The sequence below is a fragment of the Plectropomus leopardus genome, chromosome 2 (genome assembly GCF_008729295.1).
Source record: "Plectropomus leopardus isolate mb chromosome 2, YSFRI_Pleo_2.0, whole genome shotgun sequence".
Taxonomy (NCBI): domain Eukaryota; kingdom Metazoa; phylum Chordata; class Actinopteri; order Perciformes; family Serranidae; genus Plectropomus; species Plectropomus leopardus.
The window spans coordinates 36,318,682-36,343,500 of record NC_056464.1 but is presented as its reverse complement, the minus strand read 5'-3'; the positions used below and the strand labels follow the sequence as shown (position 1 = coordinate 36,343,500).

At 39.6% G+C, this 24,819-nt stretch overlaps 1 protein-coding gene across 1 annotated transcript in view; it reads right to left on the bottom strand.

Moving 5' to 3' along the window:
- Window positions 1–2,436: 2,436 nt before the first annotated feature.
- Window positions 2,437–24,819, bottom strand: part of LOC121960466 (sodium- and chloride-dependent taurine transporter-like) — a 38,255-nt gene continuing 15,872 nt past the window's right edge. The window contains exons 4-15 of the mRNA XM_042510174.1: window positions 20,718–20,806; window positions 19,205–19,350; window positions 18,585–18,717; window positions 16,733–16,867; window positions 15,229–15,332; window positions 14,995–15,119; window positions 11,160–11,272; window positions 9,751–9,888; window positions 5,826–5,928; window positions 4,607–4,707; window positions 4,089–4,259; window positions 2,437–3,348 (exon numbers count right to left, since the gene is read on the bottom strand). Coding sequence (XP_042366108.1) covers window positions 3,190–3,348; window positions 4,089–4,259; window positions 4,607–4,707; window positions 5,826–5,928; window positions 9,751–9,888; window positions 11,160–11,272; window positions 14,995–15,119; window positions 15,229–15,332; window positions 16,733–16,867; window positions 18,585–18,717; window positions 19,205–19,350; window positions 20,718–20,806 — 1,517 coding nt within the window. The 3' untranslated portion in view covers window positions 2,437–3,189. The remainder of the gene's footprint in view (window positions 3,349–4,088; window positions 4,260–4,606; window positions 4,708–5,825; window positions 5,929–9,750; window positions 9,889–11,159; window positions 11,273–14,994; window positions 15,120–15,228; window positions 15,333–16,732; window positions 16,868–18,584; window positions 18,718–19,204; window positions 19,351–20,717; window positions 20,807–24,819) is intronic.

Genomic DNA, 24,819 nt, shown 5'->3' with positions numbered 1-24,819 from the left:
TATTTAGTGCAGTATAACCCGGCAGATTCCAAAATCTACCACCCAATCAACAGATTAAGATAATTTAAGATAAAGTTAAATTAGCAACTTGCAGATTTTAGCTTTTGTCTGGTGGCTGGTGCTAATTTCAAACCCTGACACCAGAACAAAAAGTCTCCTGCACGGCCAAGTAACATTGCATTGTGCATACAACTGAATAAAGGAGACTTCAACTCGACTACACCTTGTTTTTCTATGCTATGTACTTAATGCTGTTTATGCAATAATCATTTTTATGTGGTAGCCTCTATGTTCAAGACAAATTTCCCAAGAGACAAATAAAGTAATCTTGAATCATACTGCAGGAGTTTTTTTTAAATGGGTGTTTTGGTAGAGTATTGCTGTTGTTACATGTGGACCCCATTTACTTCAATTCATGAAGAATGTTCGACTTTTTTGGATTCTACGTTCATAGTGAAAGCACGCACAAAAAACAAAGTTTTCTTCACGAAATCAACTTAACACATGGTGAGTAACTGATGTACAAATGGTAATTTTACGAGTGAAATGTTCCTTTAAAATCTTAACATTTCAACATTTTGTTTTTGTATAATTGTTTGAATGTTGCAAATTATGTTTTATTTACTGACGCTGCACCACAAAACTCTTTCTACTAATCTAAAATGATGACAGACACCCACAAACTTGCAGAGAATTTCAGCTGCAAAGTGTACAAATCCTAAAACTTGCATCTTTTCATGCTTTTTTAAAGCCGTTGGGTTAAAAAATGAAGCTCTCCAGCTCTCATTTTGAATGAGGTGAAGCAACATGGTGACGGTGAAAAAAAAAAAAAAAAAAACATGACCAAACTTCATTCACTGGCTCTGATTTGTCTGCAGCCAGCTGCCACATTTCACAGTGTCTGGAAAAGGAGTTTGACACTCAGACGAGTCGACAGTCTGACGCTGGCTGATTTGTTAGTTGCTTTGAGTCATTGAGTTGGTGACGTTGTTTAACCATTGGCTGCTGTGCCCCGTCTGGCTGAATCTATCCAAATTAAATACTGTCCCCTGGTATTTACAGAAGAGGAAAAAGCTATAAACCCTCGACGCCTACGAACTTACAGTTGAAGCCATTGTAGAATTCCCATTTTTAAAACTTACATTACTTGCTTAATGTTTGACCCGCTGGAGATAATATTTGGGAAAAAATTGCTTGATGCTAATTGTTGGCAGGACCAACGCCGCATAAATGAGCGATGAGGACTATTACTACAATGGCTGCTGCTGTAAATGTATGATTTGTATAATAGCTTAGTATTTTCACCCGATGAACAAAGTGTTCCTTCTTCTATGTAAAACTACAGCAATTATCATCAATAGTGAATATCAATAACATTATAGTCTTAATAATAATAAAAAAAATCTAAACATTGACAGAGGAAAAACTAATAATAATGTAACTTCCTCTGCAGGAAATAAAACAAATCCAATCCAAAATTGTAAGCCAAGAGTGCCTAGTGCAGTCACTAATGTACTGTAAACTGGTCTAGGACAGAGAAAGATAGATAGAGAGATAGATATAGATAGACTGATTAGCTACTACTGTACAGTACGCCACAGACAACACACTCAAGGGTTCAACCTCCACACTTCAAATCCTTTCAGATACCTCTCTCTTTGTGCAGGAGCGGGTTTCCCCGACACGATTCAGTGCTAGTTTTCTCTTTGACCCATAGTTTATGGCTATGGAAGATGGGGATATTTGTGCTAAGGTGCATTTAAGAAGCAGGATCCTGGTTTGGAAAAGGGTCGCCGGCTGTCATGGCTGTGTCAATTTAGCAAATTTTTCTTCTAAGCTGCACCAGGCTGTGTTGTGTGTTAGACCATGTATGTAACCTTTTGGAGTTTTTTTCCTCGTGACAGCCACATTTTGTAATTTAGGTTGTTTAATTTGTCAAATTCTCATAAAACAAAAGCTCGCCTCGTGCAGCTGAAATTACAAAATGTTTCTTCTCAGAAGTTCTGATTACCGAAGGGGGACAAACAACTTTACACAGGGTTCCCACACATTTTTAACCAATGAGTTTTCACAGCTTTTCTATGACTTTTCCGTGTTATTTTACTTTGAGTAGTTTAAAAAGGGCAGACCTATAAACGTGCACCTCCGAGGCATTTGTGAATAAGAACTGTCTGCTATATTAACTCGCATTTAAACATTCCCAGCAAAATGTCACGCCTGCACCTCGTTTTGTGTGACTGAAAACTGAAAATCAATGGTAATGCAGTGCAGCACTAGATTTTAAATATAACGTATTTGCATAATGTTAATGACACGTTTTGGGAATTTTATGAATGTAATTTAAACAATTGTCAAAACAGCATTTATTTAAAACATTTCCAAACATTCTCTTAATTCCAAGCCATTTCCAGGCCTGGAAAACAGTTTTTCTAATTCCATAACTTTTCCAGGAATTTCATAACCGTGGGAACCCTGTTTAAAGCTGTCTTATTTCAAATTTTTTGATTAATAATGTACCTTTGGTGCCTCGATTTTCTACCTCATCTCAACTCGGCCGCATCTGAACAGTGGAACCGAATAAGCGAAAGTCGAACCCTATGGCACGTCCTCAGATTAACGGCACCCTGTTCATTGTGTCCCAGAAATAAAACTATAATATCTTGAAAGAACAGCCCAAAAACTGCTCTTCTGTGATCAAACCTTTTTCACATTGTGGCTACAAAACGCTGTTTGATTCCAAGACTCGATAACCACTTTCTTCCATTTTTAGAACAATGGCTGGTTTTCTGCAAAAGCTGGAACGAACATGAACGTACCAGCGTGTGACCAGACGCTGGTGCGAATCTGCCACTCTGCCTTTAAACAAGACAACAGTGGGACATCACATGGATATTATAAAGAGGAATACAAAGGACCAGCACCAGTAATTGTGAGTAATTCAGAAAAAGATTTGAAATGTGATTGCTACCCTATGGAGAAAACCCACCAAGAGCAAACTACTTCCAAAGTATTCCAACAAGATTTGAAACGGGAACTCCTTTTTTTTTTTTTCCTTAAAACCCTTATCAGTCCACCAGACAGACAGATAGACAGATAGACAGAAAACTAGCTAGCTTTAGAAGCATCTTAGAGGACAGGACAGGAGAGGAGAGGAGAGCGATCTCATGGAGAGCCTCCGCCTCCGTCCTTTTACATCATGGTCTCTACGATGGTGTGGGTGGGGGCCTTCATCAGCAGGCCCTTGTTCCCGTTGGGGTCCAGCGGGTAGGTGAGCTCCTTGAGGCCACGGTGGTCTGCGGGGCGGGAGCTGGCCCCGCCGCGAACCGGGGCTGCCACCGCCTTAATCCTCTGCAGGAGGGAAGGAGGGATGGATTAGAAAAGTGCGAGAGAAGGTAAGTGAAAGAGAGGAGCTTTCTTTTTCATTACTATATAACAGCTTTTTAAAATATATATTATTTAAAGATATAATGAAATCAGAACAGGATTAGACCTGTTATTTCAATATAACTAAGGGACTGTTCATTATTTATGAAACAGGAGGGAGACGTGCAAAAAGGGGGAGGCACGTCAAATTATTTTTGAAGCACTGGGACTGATGTTTTTATTTTGGCTTTAGGGGAGGGGCATACAACTTTAAACACTGACAGTGAAATAAATACAAAATTCTGCCATTTATATAAAACATGTCTTCGAGGCATTCGAAATGTGGGCCAGTTTGTTTCTTTTGGCAATTTTTACTTTAAACATTTTGGCTTTTTGTTTTTCTTTAAAAATGTTGTTGATTCTTAAAGAAAAGCAATTAATGATTTATTTTTCATAAAACAGTGTTTGCATTCTTTTCCCCCTTTAAACATTTTTGAAGATTTTTTAATAAAGCAGAAATGTTTGTGATTTTTAAAGAAAACGTGCCTTCCAATCCTGCAGGCCTGCAAATTCCAAACTTTCAGGGTATATTTAGTTTTCCTAAACTTTTAACATGCTTGGAAATTTCTATTTGCTGGTTTTCAGGTTTTTCAGGGCTGTATAAACCCTGTTTAAAACCAAACTATTTGACGGCTCTATAACTACCAGAAGGCTCCTCCACTCACCTCAATGAGCGGCCCATCAGATCGAATGATCTTGATGACGACCACCATGGGGATGCAGATCATGGAGGTCAAGGCCAGAGTCCAACCTATTCCGACGGCCCAGTCAGGATACTCGTAGACCTTGTTGTACGTCAATGGCTTGTATTTGACCAAGGAGAAGATAAAGCAGCCCTGGAGGGGAAGAACACGTTTGAATACAAAAATTTAAAGGGATATTTTCAAGTTTTAAACATTTTTTGTATCCGGTCATTCAGATTAATCAAAAACTTAAAATAAATAACTTTATTAAATATTAAATATACTACATATCATTTCAACTAAAATGATACATTCAAAATGGGGACATGTGTCTTTAAGACATAACATTGTGGTGACACCAGTACAAGTTTTAGGAAGCAGAAGAATTGTGATAAAAGTGGAAAGAGGAAGTCAAACTCTTGTCTCAGCTCATCATCTGCGCTCTGAGCTTCACTGATGACTTTAGTTTACTGTTAATTACAATGAAAGCGGGCTCTCACCATGCACAGTACAGGAGTGATAATAGTCCAGCTCCATTTCATCCAAGGATTTGGTCTGTAGCCAAGCATGTCCTCAAGTGCATCGTAGAAATTATCAACACCTGTGAGGAGGGTCAAATTCCAAGTTAACAAAAATGCACCAGGACGTCTTATTTCACAGCAATAAAAAAGGAAAGGGAAGATTATTTGTGCAGAGCATTTCAAGCACAGAAGCAATTTAGTGCTTTACATAAAATGAAATAATAATGAGGGATTTTTTTTTTAAATGTAGAAAAAGTAGACAGTCAAGACCCTTTTAATGATAAACTCTTGCTTCAGAAGATTTATTTTATACTGGAAAAAGTTCCAAAATGGCCCTAACCTGTAATTGTCTCAACAACATAAAACAAATGTCAATATCTTTTGGCCAGTGCAGTTACCAGAAAATAAAGTTGGAACTGTAAGTTTCTGCAAACTGCAAATGTATTAAATTTGGACATTTCATGCATATAATATAAACGTGGAGGTGGAGCTGATGGTGGATGATGTGACACCTCGAACACACGCCTAACAAGCTGCAGACCACTGTTAAAGACCAATAAACAACAAAACCTGTTGTTTTTTGTGACCTGCGGCTGTGATTCAAACAGGGATAATGCCACTAAAAACAGCTGTTTTTCACAAAGTTGCTTTATAAAGTGATAAAGCGGCTGCTTTTTACTGAGACACTGCTGGCCAGATTGAGCAACCAAAACCAGGTGCTTTAAGCCAAAACATAACATAACAAAGTGTTTTTTGTGCATAAACCTAACCACAGAAAATCTGCCTCATATTAATGAACAGATCTGATGTATTCGTAGTTTGCAGTAACATACAATGACAACATTTTCTTCTGGCAACTCTGCTTTTGCAGGACCACAATTATCTGCATCTCATGTTCCATTTAAACTACTAAGATGTAAAAATGTATATTTGTTATTGTATCCTACAACAAATCGCATATTTGCAGTTGCATTTTCAGCAATAAGCATGTGGTAAGACATATACTTCTTCTAAATGGACTTTGCTGTGAGACAGTTATCACGGTGGATGCTCTTTTATAGAGAGACATCACATTCATGCACAGACACTACAGGAAAAAACATTAGAAGCATTAATATCCTGCACACTGAAGTCAGCCAGTAAGTATGCATCCCACAGGCTTACAAAGTTTTCTTATAGTTTGAAGGATGATACTCACCATAAACCCAGGCAACAGCTATACATTCAAAGAATGCCACCCACAGAAGGCACACACCGCTAGCTGCATAGTAATCGAACAGCTGGAAAACATACATGCCACCCTGCAAACAGACAAAAAGACAAACAATCAGGTTTTAAAATCAGTTTTTTTATTCAGCTACATATAAGACAATATTTTTTTCCCATAGAAAAACCTGTGCACCTCCAATACTTATTCTGCCTCTCAGTGAATGCACTCAATAAACGGCAAGAGCTTGTACACTAAATTCGTAACTCTTAGAACAGTTACATTCGGCCAAATCTGGCCAGTGGTAGGATGCCCGGTGGTCCCCAAACCATTTTCTAATTTGAAATAAAAATAAATTGATTCACTGGGAATTGGTTTTGTACTTTTAGTATTCATAAGATACCAGAGTGCATTAAACAGCATCGAAATAGAGCTTGCTTATTAAAAAGTACCAGTGGAGGATCCCTGCAGCCCCCAACAGAAGTCCTGGCTAAGCCCCTAATTTCTAAAAGTGCGAGAAGCATTATGAAATCATAGAAATCTCCTAAAATCCTAGAAAAAAACTTAAATCCTAAAAATGTCCTAAAATCCTAAGAATGTCCTGATATCTTGGAAATGTCCTAAAATCCTAGAAATGTCCTAAAATCCTAGAAATGTTCTAAAATCCAACAAATGTCCTAAAATCCAAGAAATTTCTGAAAATCCTAGAACTGTCCTGGAGTCATAGATACATCCAAAAATTCTAGAATAGTCCTGAAATTCAAGCAACATGTTAAAATCTTAAAAAACTTGCTAGAATCCTGAAAATGTTCTAAAATCCTAGAAATGTTCTAAAATCTTAGTAACGTCCTAAAGTCCAAGGAGCATACTGCAACTGGCTCCCCGCCTCCTGTCATTTCACGAATGTGGCCCCCAGTCACAGCAAGTTAAGTACCCCTGCGTTAGGGGATCATAAACAACGATCATTAAAAGATTTATTAAGGAGACTGAACATAAAATGTGAGTAACCGTCGACACGTGAGACTGCTCCTGTGTCCGAGTGTGTGCGCGCAGCCCTGTGTGTGCTCACGTGTGTGTGTGTGTCCAGTGTGAAAACTGTTTTAACAATCATGGGAATCCTAAACTTGAACCAGGCCACCGCAGCCATAAAAAGATGTTGTCATGGGAACGGCAGAGGAGGAGAAAGAGCGAGCAGAAAATAGAATGACGGTGAGAAGGTTGAGTGTGTGAGAGGAAGGAGAGGAAGAGGAGGGACGAAGAAAAGAGTGATGATAACGGGTGAAAGTATGGTCATCTTTGAGACAGTGGGTGAGATTAAAGCTGTAGCTGATGACTTTTATGAAAGTTTTGCCATATTTGGGAATAATTTGGGGATGAGCAGGAGTACTCAAGTACTCATTTGGACGTTAGTATCATTCTGCATATAGCGTACTCGTTAACACCCCTTCCACATGTGAACATTACTTTTATAACTTTAATTTATTATTCAAAATGAGTAAAGTGTGTTTTATTGTGCTGCGTGTAGAGCCGGGATACTCATCTGTAAAGTGACAGGAGGTCAGGGGAAAGGCTGTTCCTGTAAATGTTCCAGCCTCCAACTGAAACTCTGAGTTCCCACAAAGGAAACACACCGAATGAGCGTGTGTGTGTGTGTGTGTGTGTGTGTGTGTGTGTGTGTGTGTGGCACTATCTGACACTGACACACCGTGAGGACAGAAACTGAGGTCTCGGCAGGGACGTAGCACCAGGCGTAGCAAGCGAACACGCCGTCTTGTTATTTTGACTCGACCAGCAGACTTCAGTACAGGCCGGTTGGCTTTTGAATCAGGTGGAATCACGTTCTAAAAACTTTCACCAGCGATTTGAGTGAGACTGTCAGCCGGATCGAGTCCAGCTCAGACCGGCTGGTTCACACCGCCGTAACTTTTCTCTGCCGCATTCTAAAACGGTCTTCGGTCTGAACTGAGCTTTATTATACTCTGACTAAAGGTCAAAATGTCAAACTGAGGAGTGAGGAGGCTCAATAGACCATTCTCACAGCTGACCGTGGCATGCTATGACTCGTAATGAAAAGCTCAGGCGTGACAAATGATTTGGTTCCATTGTGTGTGGGAGTCCTGCTAAGCCACAGAGAGCCAGCATTCACACCACCGGAGCCCTGGGACATTATGACAGTTACAATTGTATGTGGAGAGTCAAAATGTCTGCACTGAGAAGAGTCTGTTGGTGCAGGGCAAGTGTTACGGGGGATGATACATCATAATGCCCGTATAATTGACTCTTGACAAAGAGATTCAAGATTTTTTTCTGGTTAAATAAAGGTCAAAAAACAAATAAATAATTCAAGGGGGAAGAAATGTCAAATTTTCAAGTTAGAAAAATGTCGAAAAAGAGAAAAGCAGCCATTTTACACAGAAATGACAACATAGGGTCGCTACAAAGTCCCTTCTGTACACCACCTTTGAATTTTTACACAGAACCAAACAACATCAACATCATGCTGCTCCTGTGTGTGATTATAAATAGCGTGCCAGCGTCGTGGAAACAGAAAAAGGCGTGACGGGTGAAAGGTTTAACAAAACAACTACGGCCTCTAACATGACATATAACATTTGCGTCTGCAAACAATAACAATGGTATAAGGCGGCAATAACTATCATTTAACGTCTCTGTTATATGGCAGCTAATTTCGTCCTCTGCTCAGAGAGCGAGGAGATCCAGAATCTTATTCTTTTGTTGGATTTTTGGAGATTTATGTCTCCTGTTCTTCTTGAGTTAGACGCTACACTGCTGCCAACTGTCTTTTAAATCGCCCTCTGGTGTCTGGCTGCAGTATACGAGACACAGGCCGAACTAAAAACTCAAAGTGCACGTCAAAAAAATTTTTTTTACCAAAGATGGCTTCTGTCACTGACGGTAGGTCTTATCACCCTGATGTTTGTTCAAGTGTTTGTTTTTCTGATAAGTTTGGTTTTAATGGGTTATTTAGTTCGGCAAAAGGGGGATTTTCCACCATGATTTGCAGCTTTGTGAGCCAATCCGTACGCTCGCGTTCAAAGGTGCTGCTCGCATTTGGTTGGATGGGTGATTTGGCGGAAACTACTACATAGACTCCAAATGATATCACCGATGCAAGACGGCAGCTCAGTTAAACATAGCGAAGGTAAAAGTAGTGACGCATTGTCCATCTTTATATACAGTCTCTGGTCATGTCCTCCCTAAACCCCAATTCTCCGACTGTACCTTTAATACAGAAGGGCGAAGCAACATAATGGTGCAATATTTCTGCCTTGAACAGGCAGTGTGAAACGGGCTAAAATTGGTGATGCAAAGAGGAAAAAACTATGAAAAACAAACATCAGAAGAAAAGAGAAAACAAGGCGGAAAATTTATAGAAAAAGAGAAGAAGCGAATGACAGAACATGAAGGAAAGGACGAAGATGTGATGAGAAACAACGGAAAGAGACAGAAATAGGAGAGATGAAGTAGGAAAAGAGAAAGATTCAGAAAAGCTAAGTCAGGTCTACTGTATCTATTAATACCAGAGGAGGGAAGGGAAGTTCTCATGACTTGACAGTATAAATAGCCTGCTGTCATCTCCCCTGGGACCAGCACTAATAGCTGTTGTTCCTGGTGTATTGAGCTGTGGGCTCAAGCCAGCGGTCAGCGGTTAAAGTTCATATATGCAATTATCAATACAGGCTTTGTTTATACTGGATAGATTTTAATAGTCTATCCAAATGCTGCCCTAAACTCAACAATGAAAAAGGACAAGTGCCGTTTTTTGAGGTCAATTGTATAATAGCAGTGAAACCGTCTGGGCTGATTACTGTTTGAAGTTTACACCATTTCTATGTTTTGGTCACGATTAATGTTGCTCATCTTTTTTCAGTTTTTGCTTTTGTGGTGTTGTTACCTTGGTAACCATGGTGAGTCCAAGCAGGTAGCTTATGCAGCAGATGATAGCGATGAAGATCTCTCTGCGGTAACCCTTCCGTAGGAAGGACGGATACAGATCCACCAGTGATGTGATCTGCCCTTCCACCTCCACAAACTGCAGCAGGACACACAGACACAGCGGTGTTAAAACAAAACAAAAAAACACTCCACCATCCAGTCAAGCTGCAGTTTACATCCATGTCTGTAATTTATATGAAGTCACGACAGTAAGACAATGCTTCAAATATGGATATCACTGCAAATAAACTACATTTTTTAATAATAATAATAATGATAATAACAATAATTATTATTATTATCATCTTTAACTCGGCAGCACAGAAAATCTTTAGAATTAGCACAATCACAAGGTGGACTTTATAATATTATAGTCAAGATGAATTTTGACCTTTTGGAAATAAAATGTCATTACTTTATCTTTTTATTCTACAAAGTATTTGACATTTGTGTGAAATATATATATCCTTTATTTAACCAGGTAAAAGACTCATTGAGATTTAAAATTTCTTTTCCAAGAGTGACCTGGCCAAGAGGGCAGCCTAAAACAAGAAAAATATTACTAATTAGCATATGAGCTCTTGAGTTATGCTAATGGATAAACCTGCTAAAAATAGGCTATAGGCTCCTTTCCCATTGCCAGTAGCACAGAGCCATGTACATGGCTGTGCAGCAGACTGGTATGCCTATCTGTGTGTGGGGATTTCATTCGTTTTTTTGTTACTGGTGTGTCACATTGACATCACGGACCGGCCTAAACACAGATTAGATTAGCGAACAGCAGAAAGCTACATGGATGCCACTGAAAATGTAACATGGGTAAATTCTTTGTTATATCTCTTTCTTTCTTTTTTGCAGTGGTACTTTCTGGCGGTCTGTCATTGCATCCTGCAAGCAAATGGGCTTAAATTAGTGCTTCCACCTGGGTGTCGTATTGTCATCACTGCTGGAGCCGATAAATACTTGTGACTACTGCAGAGTCATTTTATCCAGGTGTGAATGTAGATTGAAACCTTTCCCATTAAATAAAAAAGGCAGATGTTTTTTTTGTGAATTGTGAAAGGGGCTAAAGTAAAAAGACCCTGAAATATAATTCCTTTAAAATGGAAAAAAAATATTTTTTGGACTTTGGTTTACTGAAAAAAAAACATCTGCATTTTGTTTGCCTAAAAAGTCAAATTCACAGAAACAACACATTCCCCAAAATAAAATATGCTGCAGGAGGCTTTTCAAACACTCTTAAAGCTTGTGCACGGTCCTCTACTGTAGGCCTGTGAGACAGCCATTGATGAGTGTTATGAACCACTTCCTTAGTGTGTAGACTCCGGCAGCTCTACCAGCTGTACACGTGTGAAAGTTTCTGCTAACCTGACTGTCGAGGCCAAGCAGCAGCAGCATAATGAAGAAGAGGATTGCCCAGAGTGTAGGAAAAGGCATCATGGTTACAGCCTTGGGGTAGGCAATGAACGCCAGGCCTGGACCTGCAGAGGAGGGGGTGGGGGTGAGAGCAGACAAAGAGGGGTGGGGGGGAGGCAACATTAGTATCACGTTAAGCTCATCTGATCTGCCTCCCTGTGGGATGAAAAAACCCCCAACAACGGAGATGCAAAACCAGATATGAATGCATGATCAAACCTGGGCTACAATACTGCGAGCAGATGTTTGTGTGTGTTATGCGTTTGTATTTAGCTAGGCTTATTTAAAAAATGTTGATATCTAACACGTCTTTACTTACCTGTTAGTTCCTTCAATGTAAACATTTATTATGACACATCATTAATTTTATGCACTTAATACACAGCATCATTTCGTACTATTTGCAATACAATACAAATAACAACATAATATAAGTAAAACTTTCTTTCCATAGCAAGGAAAACAAAACAATAATACGAAACATTTAGAGTACAACATGTAATGTGAATGACTGGGCTTTGTGTCAGTGCATCTCTGTGGAAGTAAATCATGAAAAGAAATCATGAAATATACTAGAAATGGATGTGTGTACAGCAAGTTCAAGATCCTTACTATAGTATATGTGTTGTGTGAAGTTTAAGGGATGGTTTGGTTCTTTTAAGGTGAGGTTGTGTGATGTACTTTTTCAAGGTTGATTTATTACCTACAGTAGGTGGCTGTGTTTGGAGAAGCAGGCAGGAGAGAAGCTAAGTGATGTACTGCTGTGGACGGGGGCTGCAGCAAAATGTATTTAGCCACTTGAATGAAGAAATCAATAACATTTTAGGTCAGGAATACTCAACTTGCTTTGCATGGGGGCAAAATGACAGTGAGGCCAGGGGCCAGTCACAACCGAACCCCCTATGTTTCTAAGATTTTAAGACATTTCTAGGATTGTAGGTTGCCTCTAGATTTTAGGACATTTCTGGCATTTTTTAGACAGTCCTCAGACATTTCTAGGATTTTAGTACATTTCTAGAATTTTAGGACGTTTCTATGTATGTGGGACATTTCTTTCTTGGCTAGGACCTCTGTTGGGGAATGTGGGGATCCTCCACTGGCACTGTTATGATGAACAAGCTCTATTGTGGTGCTTTTTTTATGCACTCTGGCACCTTATATATAAAACTAAAACTACAAAAAAATTCCCAACCGTGAGTCACTTCATTTTTATTGTGAATTAGAAAATGGCTGAGGGGGGCAGATTTGGGCCCCAGGCATTAACGTGAAAAACACCTATTTCCACTGCCTTTGCAGCTCTCCCAGTCCACAGCAGTACATTGCTTAGCTTTGGTGCTGGCACTCCTGCTTGCTTCTCCAAACCGCAGACATATCGACTGACATTTACTGTATGTAACACACTGACCATGGATAAGTACCTCACACAACCCCACTTCTAAAGATCCAAACTATCCCTTTAAGTTAACAATATCTAAATAAGTTGTATCTAAAATAATTTAGTTTTTATGAATGTCGACACCATTTTGCATCTCTGACTGAATTCAGCATGATCCGCTGTATGAGGAATGCAAAATGGTTGTAGCAAAACAGCAGCAGATGCAAACAAGGATGTCAAATAAAAAGCTTTTTTTCCCCACTAATTTGACGTTGATGCTACATTGGGAACAGTAAAAACAGAAGTTAAGAAAACAATGAAGCAGCAAAACAGCATTGCAGCTAATAGCAAGATACATGAGTATGTTCATTTTTTTTGTTGCAAATTATGACAAGGCATCCAACCAAACACCGCGTTGACTCAAAGAAAAAAGTACCAACTTCCATTCTCTTGAGAGGGGAAATAATAGCAGAACGTTAATCAAGTAACTCATGAAATATGATCCACTTAAAACTGCATGATAAGTCATTACTTGACTATGCAAAACATACTATCTTATAAAACCTAAGATTTAATATCTTTTCAATACAGTCTCGGGTCAAACGAAGCTGTAGCATATGTGCCTATGTTGCACAGTGAAAACCACACATTGTTCTCTGAGTATTCAGTGAGAATTATTCTGGAAACATTCATTCGTCTGTCAGGTACATCAGAACCAAGCAGTTGCATTTAAGGCAGACTTACTTGTGATGTTCCCAAACTTTCAATAACTCAAGGGACTGGTGTTGGAAATCAGGTTCAGCTATGTGTACAGTACATCTACTGCAGCTGTCAATGTTTCTCTGTACTCGTCTCTTACAAATAAACTAACCATTCTTAAGCTAATAGCACATGGGCACAATTTTCCAGGCTGGAGAATTACCTCTTCATTAGCGACTGAGCTCAATGTTGCTCTCTGTAGCTCCTCTTACATACACTCAACCCACTCGCCAAACACAACGCTGATATTGGATAATTCTGCAAAAAATAATTTAGGCACTGACTGTATACTGGAGTCTACAGAATTGTCCAATATTCGTATCGACTGGGCTGGCAGCATGGACTGCGCTAAGCTAAATTTGCTTTTTTTGAAGTGGATGAAGTTGGGGCAGCAGATGAAGCCTTGGTTTCACAAAAACAGTTGACACTAACAACATCATTGTTCTGTAATCAAGAAAAACGACAGATTTCAGGTTATGTCTTATTTAATGCCAAACAAGATGAATGAGGCATGTAACAGAAGCCTGTAAAAACCCAGAAAAGAGGAGATTCAAACTAACTAAAGGTTAACAGATTTTTGTAAGACTTAGTCAACAGCCATCTTTAGGGCCCAAGGTTGAGATTGGAAAAACAACCATTAATGAAATCCTTGTGTGTTTCTATCAGAAAATCAGGCATAACTTCCATCTTAAACTGGGTTAACATCTCCTCACAAAAACTAAAGTTGCATAAGAGTAACTGCACATTATCATAAGGTATCACTATATACTGAAAGAGATAAGTTTTGGGTCTATATTGGAACTTATGGTTTCATGAAAGCTTTTCAAAAACCAACTCAGTGTCATGTGATCAGAAATTCATATTTTGGATGCACCAGTTTATTGGCTAAATATCAGTGTCGGCAGATAATCGCCTTGTCCATCTGCCTATTGGCAAACAAAACAGATGACTGAGTCGGGAGATCGGATTACTTTCTGCAATGTAATTAATTAGTTATTTCATAGCTGTGGGTTCTAACATACATTACAAAAAGATGAAGTTGCCAGTCCTAGAAAAAAATACATATTTTTGTCAAAACAACTAATAATGCCAATGTGTCGCTCAAAGACTCCCTGGTGGAAGAGATCTCGTATCTCAATGGGACCTTCCTAAGTAGAAACAACAGCAATAGTGAAGTCAGACTGTCACATGAAGGTAGAAGAGGAACACCTTAAAACCAAAACTCAGCATGCTGAAGCCTGCACACTGGCACAAGATGCACTGTACATTAACGCAAAGCTAGCTCTAAGCCTAAACGTTGCCCCCTAATGTCTCTAACTCTCGCTCTTCAAAAACTAAATCATTTTCCAACATCTCTTGCTTAGTCCTAATCCATCCAATTTGCAAGACCGATCAAATAGGTTCATATTTTCTAACATTCTGCTTTTGTCAAGTAGTGTTTGATTGCGGAAACTTCCATATTCCGATGCCGTCATTTTTGATTAATCAAGGAAACCCATTGAATACCAAGTTGCCATTGAATTCGAAAAATAAACATATTGGCGAATTCTCTTTTGGGATACGTTGCTGTTTTTCTTTGTATTTACTGTTGTTTTATTTGTTAACCAGGAAGCAGCGCCCACCATCACTGCCGCCTTTACAGAACCCTCGTACCTGACTCTGCCACATCAGCAATGTCCACCCCTTGCTCTTGTGCCATGAAGCCCAGGACGGAAAATATTGCGAAGCCAGACACAAAACTGGTACCACTGTTGAGGGCTCCCAGCAGCAAACAGTCCCTATGTCACACATATGTCATGAGGAGGATTTGTTAATGAACACACAAGGATCCCTTCACTCCCCTCTCTCCCCTACCGCTAACCCCCTCACTGAAAACTGATGCCTCACCTGTAGCAGTTGTATTTGTACTTGTTGTAGCTCCCCAAGGACGTCATGGCGCCCAAACAGATGGCATAGGAGAAGAAGATCTGGGTGCCGGCGTCAATCCACACCTGTCAAGTGAGGGGAGAAAGTGGGGACAGAAAGGCTGAGGCCTGCTGATGAGGGGAGGCAAATTGGCGTGAGTCATGCGGAGAAGCTAAGGGAGGACTTTAAGTCTTCGGTGACACTAATATAGACAAGGGAAGTCAGACTCTGGAGAAAACGTAGTATAATATTTCTGTTGTGACTAAATTATGCCTGATTTTAGTGAATGTTCTCCCTCGCAAAGTGACATAATTTATTGTATAGTGAATTGTTTGATTAGGATTATTAATTGCCACTGTTTACAATTGAGTTTCAGATTCTTTGGGCCTTATCTAAACCCACTATGGTACCATGTTCCCTCAAGGTAACACACCCATTTTTGGCTGTTTATACTCACACAATACATCTTCAACTATTTACAATACTTAAAAAAAACGAGCCAGCCCTAAAGAAACCAATAGCACTGTTTATATTGTAACATGACTTTCTGGAGGCCATTTTGAGTCCCTTTTTCAGGGTCTGTCTTTTTCTGGAGAAGATTTGATTCACAATTGAAGCAACACCATATGTTAATAGAAACCTACCTTGACATTTTATTTTAATTCTTGAATTTTGTTTTTATTTTGTCTATTTTATAACCAAAAAAACCTCAAACATTAAAACCGTTTTTTCTTTTTTTTTTACCAACTGGCAAAACTATGAGTACCACAGAGGGTTAAACTCAGTGCAAAGCTGTCATTGCTAGTTTCAGACTGTAGGGTTTGTCAGCTTCACAGCCAGCACACATGTTAAGTTAATGATTGCATCATTAACAAACAAATCCCGGTCTCGAGACCATTGCACAGTATTTTCCTGCTTTTCAAGGACGCGTTAGTCAGACAGTAAGATGTGCCTGCATAGGCGGATTCACTACACTCTGCTTGTTATGCGCACACGGGTCATGGATGAGTTGCAGATATGTGAGATAAACCATTAATAAGAAATAATTGATACATTCTCCAAAAAGCGAACATAGCAGAGATAAGTGCAGAGCTGCAGAGCTGCTGTTGAACTAATTTATGCATGGAGCAGATTAATAACATTGATCATTTCAGAAGCTAAAAGTTTAGTTCTGCTGCCCATGTCAAGTTTAAAACTACAGATTTTAGTTGTAGCACTGTTGCTAAAATGTCCTCGTCTCAGCAGAAAACTAGTCTTCATAGGTTGAATTTGCCCAAAACACATCTTTGATTAATTAAGGGACTAAATACAACCCCTTTGTCCCTTGCACCTTACTTTGCACCCAGATTATGCACCGTTTATCTAATAAAAGTGGAGCTGGACACACCCTAAATGGACTTGTGCCATGCATTTAAGACCAAGTGCTCATAGATGTCTGACCCGACACAGCGACTACTTCTCACTCAGGCAGCACAGGGGCACCTACCTCTGGGTCCTTCAGACGAGCGAGGTCAGGGTACAGGTAGAACTTGATGCCAGCAGAAGCACCCGGCAGCGTCACACCACGAATCAACAGCACGATGAGCATGACAAACGGAAACGTGGCTGTGATGTAGACCACCTAAGAAGAGATACAGAAAAGCAAGGTCAAGCATTTTGGAAATACTCCAATCTGTATGATTGTAATGGTGAAGTCTATTTGATTTTTTTAGCTGGAGTTTAAAAAATGATTTTCCTTGGCCATGACATGGATGCTAATGTTTTATTTGGTCCACTAAATAACATCTCTGTTGTCCTTAGAGGGAATTATGTTTGATAAATGTGTAAACTCTGGATGTAATTTTTGGATTAGGCCATGAACAGACCACAGGCTGTCCCTAAATCAATAGCAGTGTATCAGTATCTGCTGTTTGGAAAGCAGCGACCACACTTGGCCTTGTAGGAGAGACTTTATTACCAGAGTTACAACTTGGAGCAACCAGAGAGCATAAATCAGACCAGAGCGATCAATAAATAGTGTTGAGGCTATAAAAAGAGCAGTCTTGGATTGATTGAGCTCCCTCTGGTCTCGGGTGAGTTGTTGTTGTTGTTGTTGTTGTTGCAGCAATTGAACAAGCTCTGACATGTTCCCTTGATGCATTCATCCAAGGCTACATCCATAAACCAATACTGTACAAAAAGATAGCTGCTGCAGAATTTCCCTCCATAGACTTTTTGTCTTGTTAAGCTGTTAAACAGAGAGTTATGATGTGATACAGAATTGTAATCCTCAAATCATCAGCCAATTACTGGAAGCAACGTGCTCCCCTGTCCTTTTCTCATTGGATCGAAGATGTTGTGCAGAAAAAAATCAAATACACACTTTATTAAGATATGGAGAAAAAAATGCTAAAAGAATCCCTCAATAAAGAATAGGCTGGTACCTATAACAGTTGCATTACAGCAGAGAGCTGTTTTTTTGTTCATTATTTTTATTCAATTTTTTTTTTTTATGGCCAAAATATTAAAGTAACATTTGCAAACTAAAAACACTAAAATATTTACATCCAGGACTGAGCCTACTCTGTGAATCACCATGGTTACAGTGCCTAACCAAAGCTATTGTCCTCCTGGCAACTTGAGAACGAACAGCATTCACCAGTCATTCAGAGCAGCCACGCCCTTATTTATGCATGACTTTAATCCTTAATAACATTTAACCAAAGGAGTTATGTAAAGCTTATCCCTCTGCACAGGTGACATAAATGGGGAAATTAGCTTTAGAGACTAAAACAGTTTCTTGTAGCAGTCTGTGAAGATGTTTATTTCTGCTGTAAATTTGGGGGTCTATAGGAAGTGACTTACTTTTGAAGCCATCCTCAAGTGGCCATTAGAGTTGCTTCTGGATTGAAACACATCAGCTATGGCACAGGATACAGAATTGCGCAGCTTTTTTTGTCATCTTTCAATTTCTTGGATGTAAAGGCTCAAAAAAATATTTTTACATATTTGTTTATTACAACAAAAAAATGCACATGCATTTGCTTCCTCTCAGCACGCCCAGGCCTCCAGAAAGACTTGAATTTTCTTGCACTTAGTTTGAACACAGCCCCTATTGTTCTCTTCGTCTGACCGCAGTGACAAAGTCATATGAGCATCACCCTGTCACGGTTTCCAGAAGTCATTATGATACCACAATGATACAAGCAGACACATTAGTCCTGTTTTATTTTGACTTTAGCTATTTCAAGAGGAGGGACATAGTGTTCCTCAGGATTAATGGTGCAAAACACAATCAAAAACAAAGCAATAAAGATAAGGTGCAGGATGCCAACAGCAGAACAGAAACACTTATTTACCTTGCCAGTGGACTTGACTCCCTTCCAGATGCAGAAGAAGCAGATGACCCAGACGAGCAGTAAACACAGAGCCAGGTCCCATTTAACAGGACCAATATCCTCGATTCCACTGGTGATACCCAGCACATTATGTCTGCAACAGAAAGGGAGAGCTCAGTAAGCGTGTGGGTCCATCTGTGTAACTCAGTGACAGCACTTCAGGGCATGATGGCAAAAAGCTTATAACAATCAGCTTAAGTTTTAAGCCTAGTTACAATCTGAATTTGAGAGCTACAGCGATCTATTTGTCAAGGTCTGGTCAAATGAGGATATCGAAAGAACTGACAAAAACAAAGGAAAATACTAAATGGAAACAAGAGATGAAGTTAAGCAGACGTTGGTAGTGCTCATCAACAACAATGCCTCCGAAATATTTGAGAATTCAAAACCTAAAACTTCTACATTCTGTGTTTTTTCCAAAGGTCCCTCTATAGTCTCTCTAACCACCATTCATTCAAATCAAAGTGAACTGCAGAATTTATCAAGATGCTGTACCTCAACTAAACTTTTTAAATGACACACGAAGAAAATTTGGTGTGCTTATGCAAGCGAGCATGTATGTGTGCTCTTATGTAACTCACTCCCAAAACTCGGTGACGGGGGAGGTGAAGTTGGAGGCGTTGGCGGCCAGCCAGAGGGATTTGTTCTTGCGGTAGGTGTCCTCGATGCAGCGTGGGGTGTTCCAGGGCTGTTTGCACTTGGCCCAGGGCAGCTCCGGCTGAAAACACTGAAATAAAAAACAGGAGTTACTTAAAGGATGAATTTGGGACGTGCTCGCCTCTGATTGAAACTGACTGATTGACTGAATGACTGATTTGAAATAATTGACCGTGGACATACTAGGTGAAAATTTAAACACAGCTTGTCTTTTTGTCTATGGCAGGTGGTCACGGACTAAGTGTGATAATATACTCTAAGGCAGTGGTACTCAACTTGTGGCCCAAGAGCCATATCTGGCCCCTAATAGGGTGTCGGGTGGTCCTCCAATAATTATCTAATTCACAATGAAAACGAAGTGATTCACACTGGAAACTGTTTTTGTACTTTTAGTATACATAAGGTGCCAGAGTGCATTTAACAGCATCAAAATAGAGCTTGTTTATCCCAAACAGTACCAGCACCTAAGCCCCTAATGTCATAAAATTCTAGAAACTTCCTCAAATCCTAGAGACATGCTCAAGTCCTACAAAAGGTCCTAAAATCCAAGAAACATTCTAAAATCTGAGAAATGTCCTAAATTCCAAAAAATGTCCTAAAATCCTAGAAACGTGTATGGGGCTGTTGCGACTGGTCCCTTGCTTCCTGTCATTTTACAAAAGGGTCCCCCAAGCAGAGCAAGTTCAGTATCCCTGCTTTAAGGTGTTAAAACCAAGACACTTAAAACAGTGTACCAACTAATAATATTGTAATAATAATAATGATCTTTCTGTACCTCGCTTAGCAGGTGAGTCTTCCCCGGAAATTCAACACCTAACAGTCTAACGTTTTGTACCATAAATATTAGCCGCCCACATTGCAGTCTGTCAAGGCTCAAAAGGCGCCTGCTTTGGGTTAAGGGAAACCATCAAAGGGCTCTTTTGGTTATTGAGTCAGCTTTAAACCAGTTATCAAAGAAATCAAGGAGGCTGCACAACAGATGACAGACAAGTACCGTTCTTAGTACAGGATATTAACAAGAACACTTCTTTGCCTCTATATCTAAAAAACTTCAGCTACAGCACAGTATTAGTTTAGAGAGCCTGTAAGAGCCAACTTTGACCTGATAAACTCTTGAAAAAACTGGGTAAATAGATATTTGCTATTAAAGAAAATGTACTTTTACTGGTTTTATTCCAGCATTACTCGTTCCATTAATGTTGCATCTTCTTTCAGGTAAGTATTTTTTTTAAAGGAACAAACTCGGCTTATGCCGTGTTCAGGTGCTGGTTGGAAATTCTGATTTACTTTAGATCAACTATTGATTTCACTGATTCTGATACTCCAGAAAGCAGAGGTTAAAGAATCAGAAGTCACATTGCCCTGATAAACATCCTTCAGTATCTCTACATTTAAGTCATTTGTAATCATCTATTAGTTTCTTTTTCATGAACCTACCTGGAACAGGTAGTAGAGACCCCAGGCCAGGATGACGATGTAGTAGATATTCAGCAGGGACACGATCACAATGGAGGCGTAACCAATACCTGCAGAGAGGAGAGAGGTCAGTCCAGTATATCAGCCGAGGGCAGCTGAAGGTCACAATGTGATCCAAGTCTCTGGTGAGAGGTCATTTTCTTGCAGCAGCAGAGATAGCGGCAGACACATGTTTATAATGGCCTAAACAACAACAAAAAACCCCAAACGACTAAACATATACAAGTTTTTTTGTAAAAAAAAAAAAACCCCAACAAAACCCAAAAAACAGCTAAGGAATGTAAAAAAAACAACACCTAAACAATTTAAGTAAATAATGGCCTTATCTAAAAGAAATTATTAAAATGTGTGTAATTTTTATTTTTATTTTTATTAAAGTAATTAATGGCCTTATCTTACAACAACAACCTTTAAAATACAAACAGATTTAAAAAAAAAAAAAAAAACTTAATGCATTAAAAGAACCTTTATAAAAGTAAATAACGGCTTTATGTTAAAAAAATAAAACATGCATATATTTTATACTTTAAAAAAGGAGTAATTAATGACCTTAAATTTAAAAAACTTAAATTTTTGTATTTAATCTTCTTTTTTTAATCTAAAATTAAATAATAGCCTGAAATAAAGGACTTTAAAATATGTACAATTTTTATATATATATATATATATATATATATATATATATATATATATATATATATATATATATATATATATATATATATATATATATATTAAATGATCTGGGACCTTTTTTATGGCCACACAGAAAAAAATTACATTTCCCTCCAACCGCATGTAAATAAATGATGAATGACATTGTCAACATCCTGTAAAAATCCCCACAGTTTTCAGCATATTAGTCCCTGTAGTGTCTGCACATTTCGTTCTTGTGATTAGACAGAAAACAGGATGTAACGGTGGTGAGTTCATAATGAAAAAAGTGTTATGTCTGAAAAACTGGGAACCACCACAGATGTTCGGTGGATAAAAGTTGTGTTGATTGTGTATTTTCACCATATGACACGTTCATTTTGAGATTTCCTCGTGAAACTAACAGGATTAGGTTCTGATTTATGCTTCTGTCTTAGCCTTTTGGTCTTCACTTGATGCTGCCAGAGCCACATTTATTCAAACCCACAGAACTGTATTACATAAAACGCCTCAGGCTAAATTTCATCGCAATGTGTATGAAATGATGTAAATCTGATGCAACGCTGCAGCCGTAAAAAGAGAAATTAAATGAGAAAAACTCAAAATGTCAGGAGGCTCTGTGCTGATATTTTTTCACATTCGCCCGTGTTCATAAATACCCACAGTATTTTTAGCCTCCTCAAAGTCTGCAGCAATCATGTTTTGGTAAATCTACCCTTCGATAGTGTTGCCCTGAACTTAAATCTTTGACGTGTGAGGTAAGGGACCGATGAGCGGACTTTCATTGCGTCGATACTGGCCTTGAGACAGAGCAGACGGTAAACACAGGATCAAGGCTGTGTGTGTGTGTGTGTGTGTGTGTGTGTGTGTGTGTTTCTACCACACAAGGATATAAAGATAAGAAAACGGGAACAGGTGTAGGAGTTGGGATTTGGGTCGAGATTTGAACATGGATTAGGTTTTAGGTCAGAGGTTAAGTAATGATTGTTGTCGCTGAGGGTCCTCATAAGTATATTAGTACAATTTATGAGTGTGTGTGTGTGTGTGTGTGTGCGCGTGTGTGTGTGTGTGTGTGTGTGTGTGTGTGTGTGTGTGTGTGTGTGTGTGTGTGTGTGCTATCAGTGAACACACACCGCCGACCGAGGCCACTCATCCAAATTAATGTCCTTCAACGTCATTGGCCATCTGTGTGTGTGTGTGTGTGTGTGTGTGTGTGTGTGTGTGTGTGTGTGTGTGTGTGTGTGTGTGTGAGAGAGAGTGAGAGGGGGAGTGTGTGGATAATGTGTTGGTCTCTGTGAACTGAATTTCAGAGTGTGTGTCTTCAGAGTGTGTGTGAAAGTGTGAAGTATTTCACCACCGCATCATGTCGTTTTAATCACTCAGCTAATTAGCAGCTGCCCAAAAGCATCTAACATCTCTCAACACACACACACACACACACACACACACACACACACACACACACACACACACACACACACACACACCACACACACACACACACACACACACACACACACAGCGACTTGCTCAGATCACATGGAACAGTGCTGATCAAACAAACAGACGCGTCCGCCTCCATGATGTCATTTCTTGTGCTCGTCTGCTGACCTCGGCTGACCTCGTACGCTCTGTTTACATTAAAAAATGATCCTTTTTGACGCACATAACCACTGTAACGATGAACTGTCTGACTTGACACGTGAGGAATCATCTGGAAGGATCTCTTTGTTAGATGACATAACGGGCGTAATTCTGAGTCAGGTAGAGACTCACATGTAACCATGACTAAGACTCAACAGATCATCGGCCCTGCTGATTATCGAGGCCGATATTTGGCATTTGCAGATTATCTGCATTTTATTTTAATGATCGCCGAGGAAATGAATGAATTTAAAGTACAGAGAAAGTGTCAGCATGGAAGGAGCTTTTACTTTGTAAAACCTCAGGGAGCTATTTTTATTTATTCATTTCTTTTATTTAAAAGGGTTATATGAACGTAATGCCAAAAGGCAAGAAAACGCTACATTTTTGAAATATACTTGTGAAGAAAGTCTTGGTGGAGGGATGCAGCAGGGGTCAAAGGAAGATCCAATTAAATTTTGCAGCAGATAAAAATTTGAGGGCAGATACACCATTTATTTTTCACTTTCATTGTGAGATATAGGGCACTTGGCCATGGCGAAGGTCTGTGCTCTCTGAGTGCTCGCCTCTTTGAGATGGATTAAACTGGAATGGACAGACTGAATTGGCTTGGTTGTTTTCAATGGGCACAACACAAGACCCTTTTCAAAAATCACAGACGTGGGCAGCAATTCAGACGTCTGGAGTGATGCGTCTCGACTCTCTTTCAAGTCTCTCGCTTTTATTTCGGTTCAAATCCTGAACACTTTATTACCATAACATTTATTTTTCCCATGTGTTTACACAAAGGTGTACACGACATACAAATAGCACAGATGGATCGCTTTTCCTTCAGTTTCCTTTATCATCCTTTCACTTTCTTCCCCCTCTCTTTCCTTGCTTTATTTTCCATTCTCTCCTTGTTCCCTCCATTTTGTCCCTCCTGTGACGGCCTCACTAATCTGTGCCTCTCTCCTCAGCTTCTTCCTTTGCTGCAGCCCCAGAGTAGTTGGGCCGTCTAAATGGCTGGGCACACCTATAGGCGGGGCCTACCTCTATAAAAGGGCTGCTGGAGTCACTCTGCTCTCTCTCTCTGGTGGTTGAGCAGCTGACGCTACATGGCCGACATGGTTTAGTTAAGTTTGGTTTGTTCTTTGTTTGTTGTGCACACACACACACACACACCTCATTCCACCTCACACACTGATCTACTGATATGCACCTTATTTTCCTTTTAATTATGTTTAGTTAAATTACATCTCCTTATTCCCTGGCAAACTTTGTGTGGACTCCCTCTTTGTTGCAAACCAGTGAGCCAGGTTTGTAACACTCCTGTCTCACTCTGTTCCTCCTCTGTACTCCTCTCTGTTTGTCTTCTCTTCCCTCTGTCTCTGTTTTTCTCGTCTCCCGCTTTTTCCTCTCAGTCTCTCCTCTTTTCCATCCATCCTCTCTGTCTCTCTGCCTTTATTTCTCTCCCCCTTTTTCTCATCTTTATCAATCCAACTCACGGCTCCTCAGATCTCGCTGCTCTGCTTTTCTCTCTCTTTCTCCATCTCTCTGATGTGTTGCCGCGCTGTTGCCGTAGCAACGCGTGATTTGGGACACTCTGTACACCGTCTTGGGTGTGTGTGTGTGTGTGTGTGTGTGTGTGTGTGTGTGTGTGTGTGTGTGTGTGTGTGTGTGTGTGTGTGTGTGTGTGTGTGCAAGACGGCAGAGGGATAATGTGCCTGAAAGGGAGAAAGACCGTGTGTACATGTGAGAGTGAGAACCGCAGCTTAAGTGAATA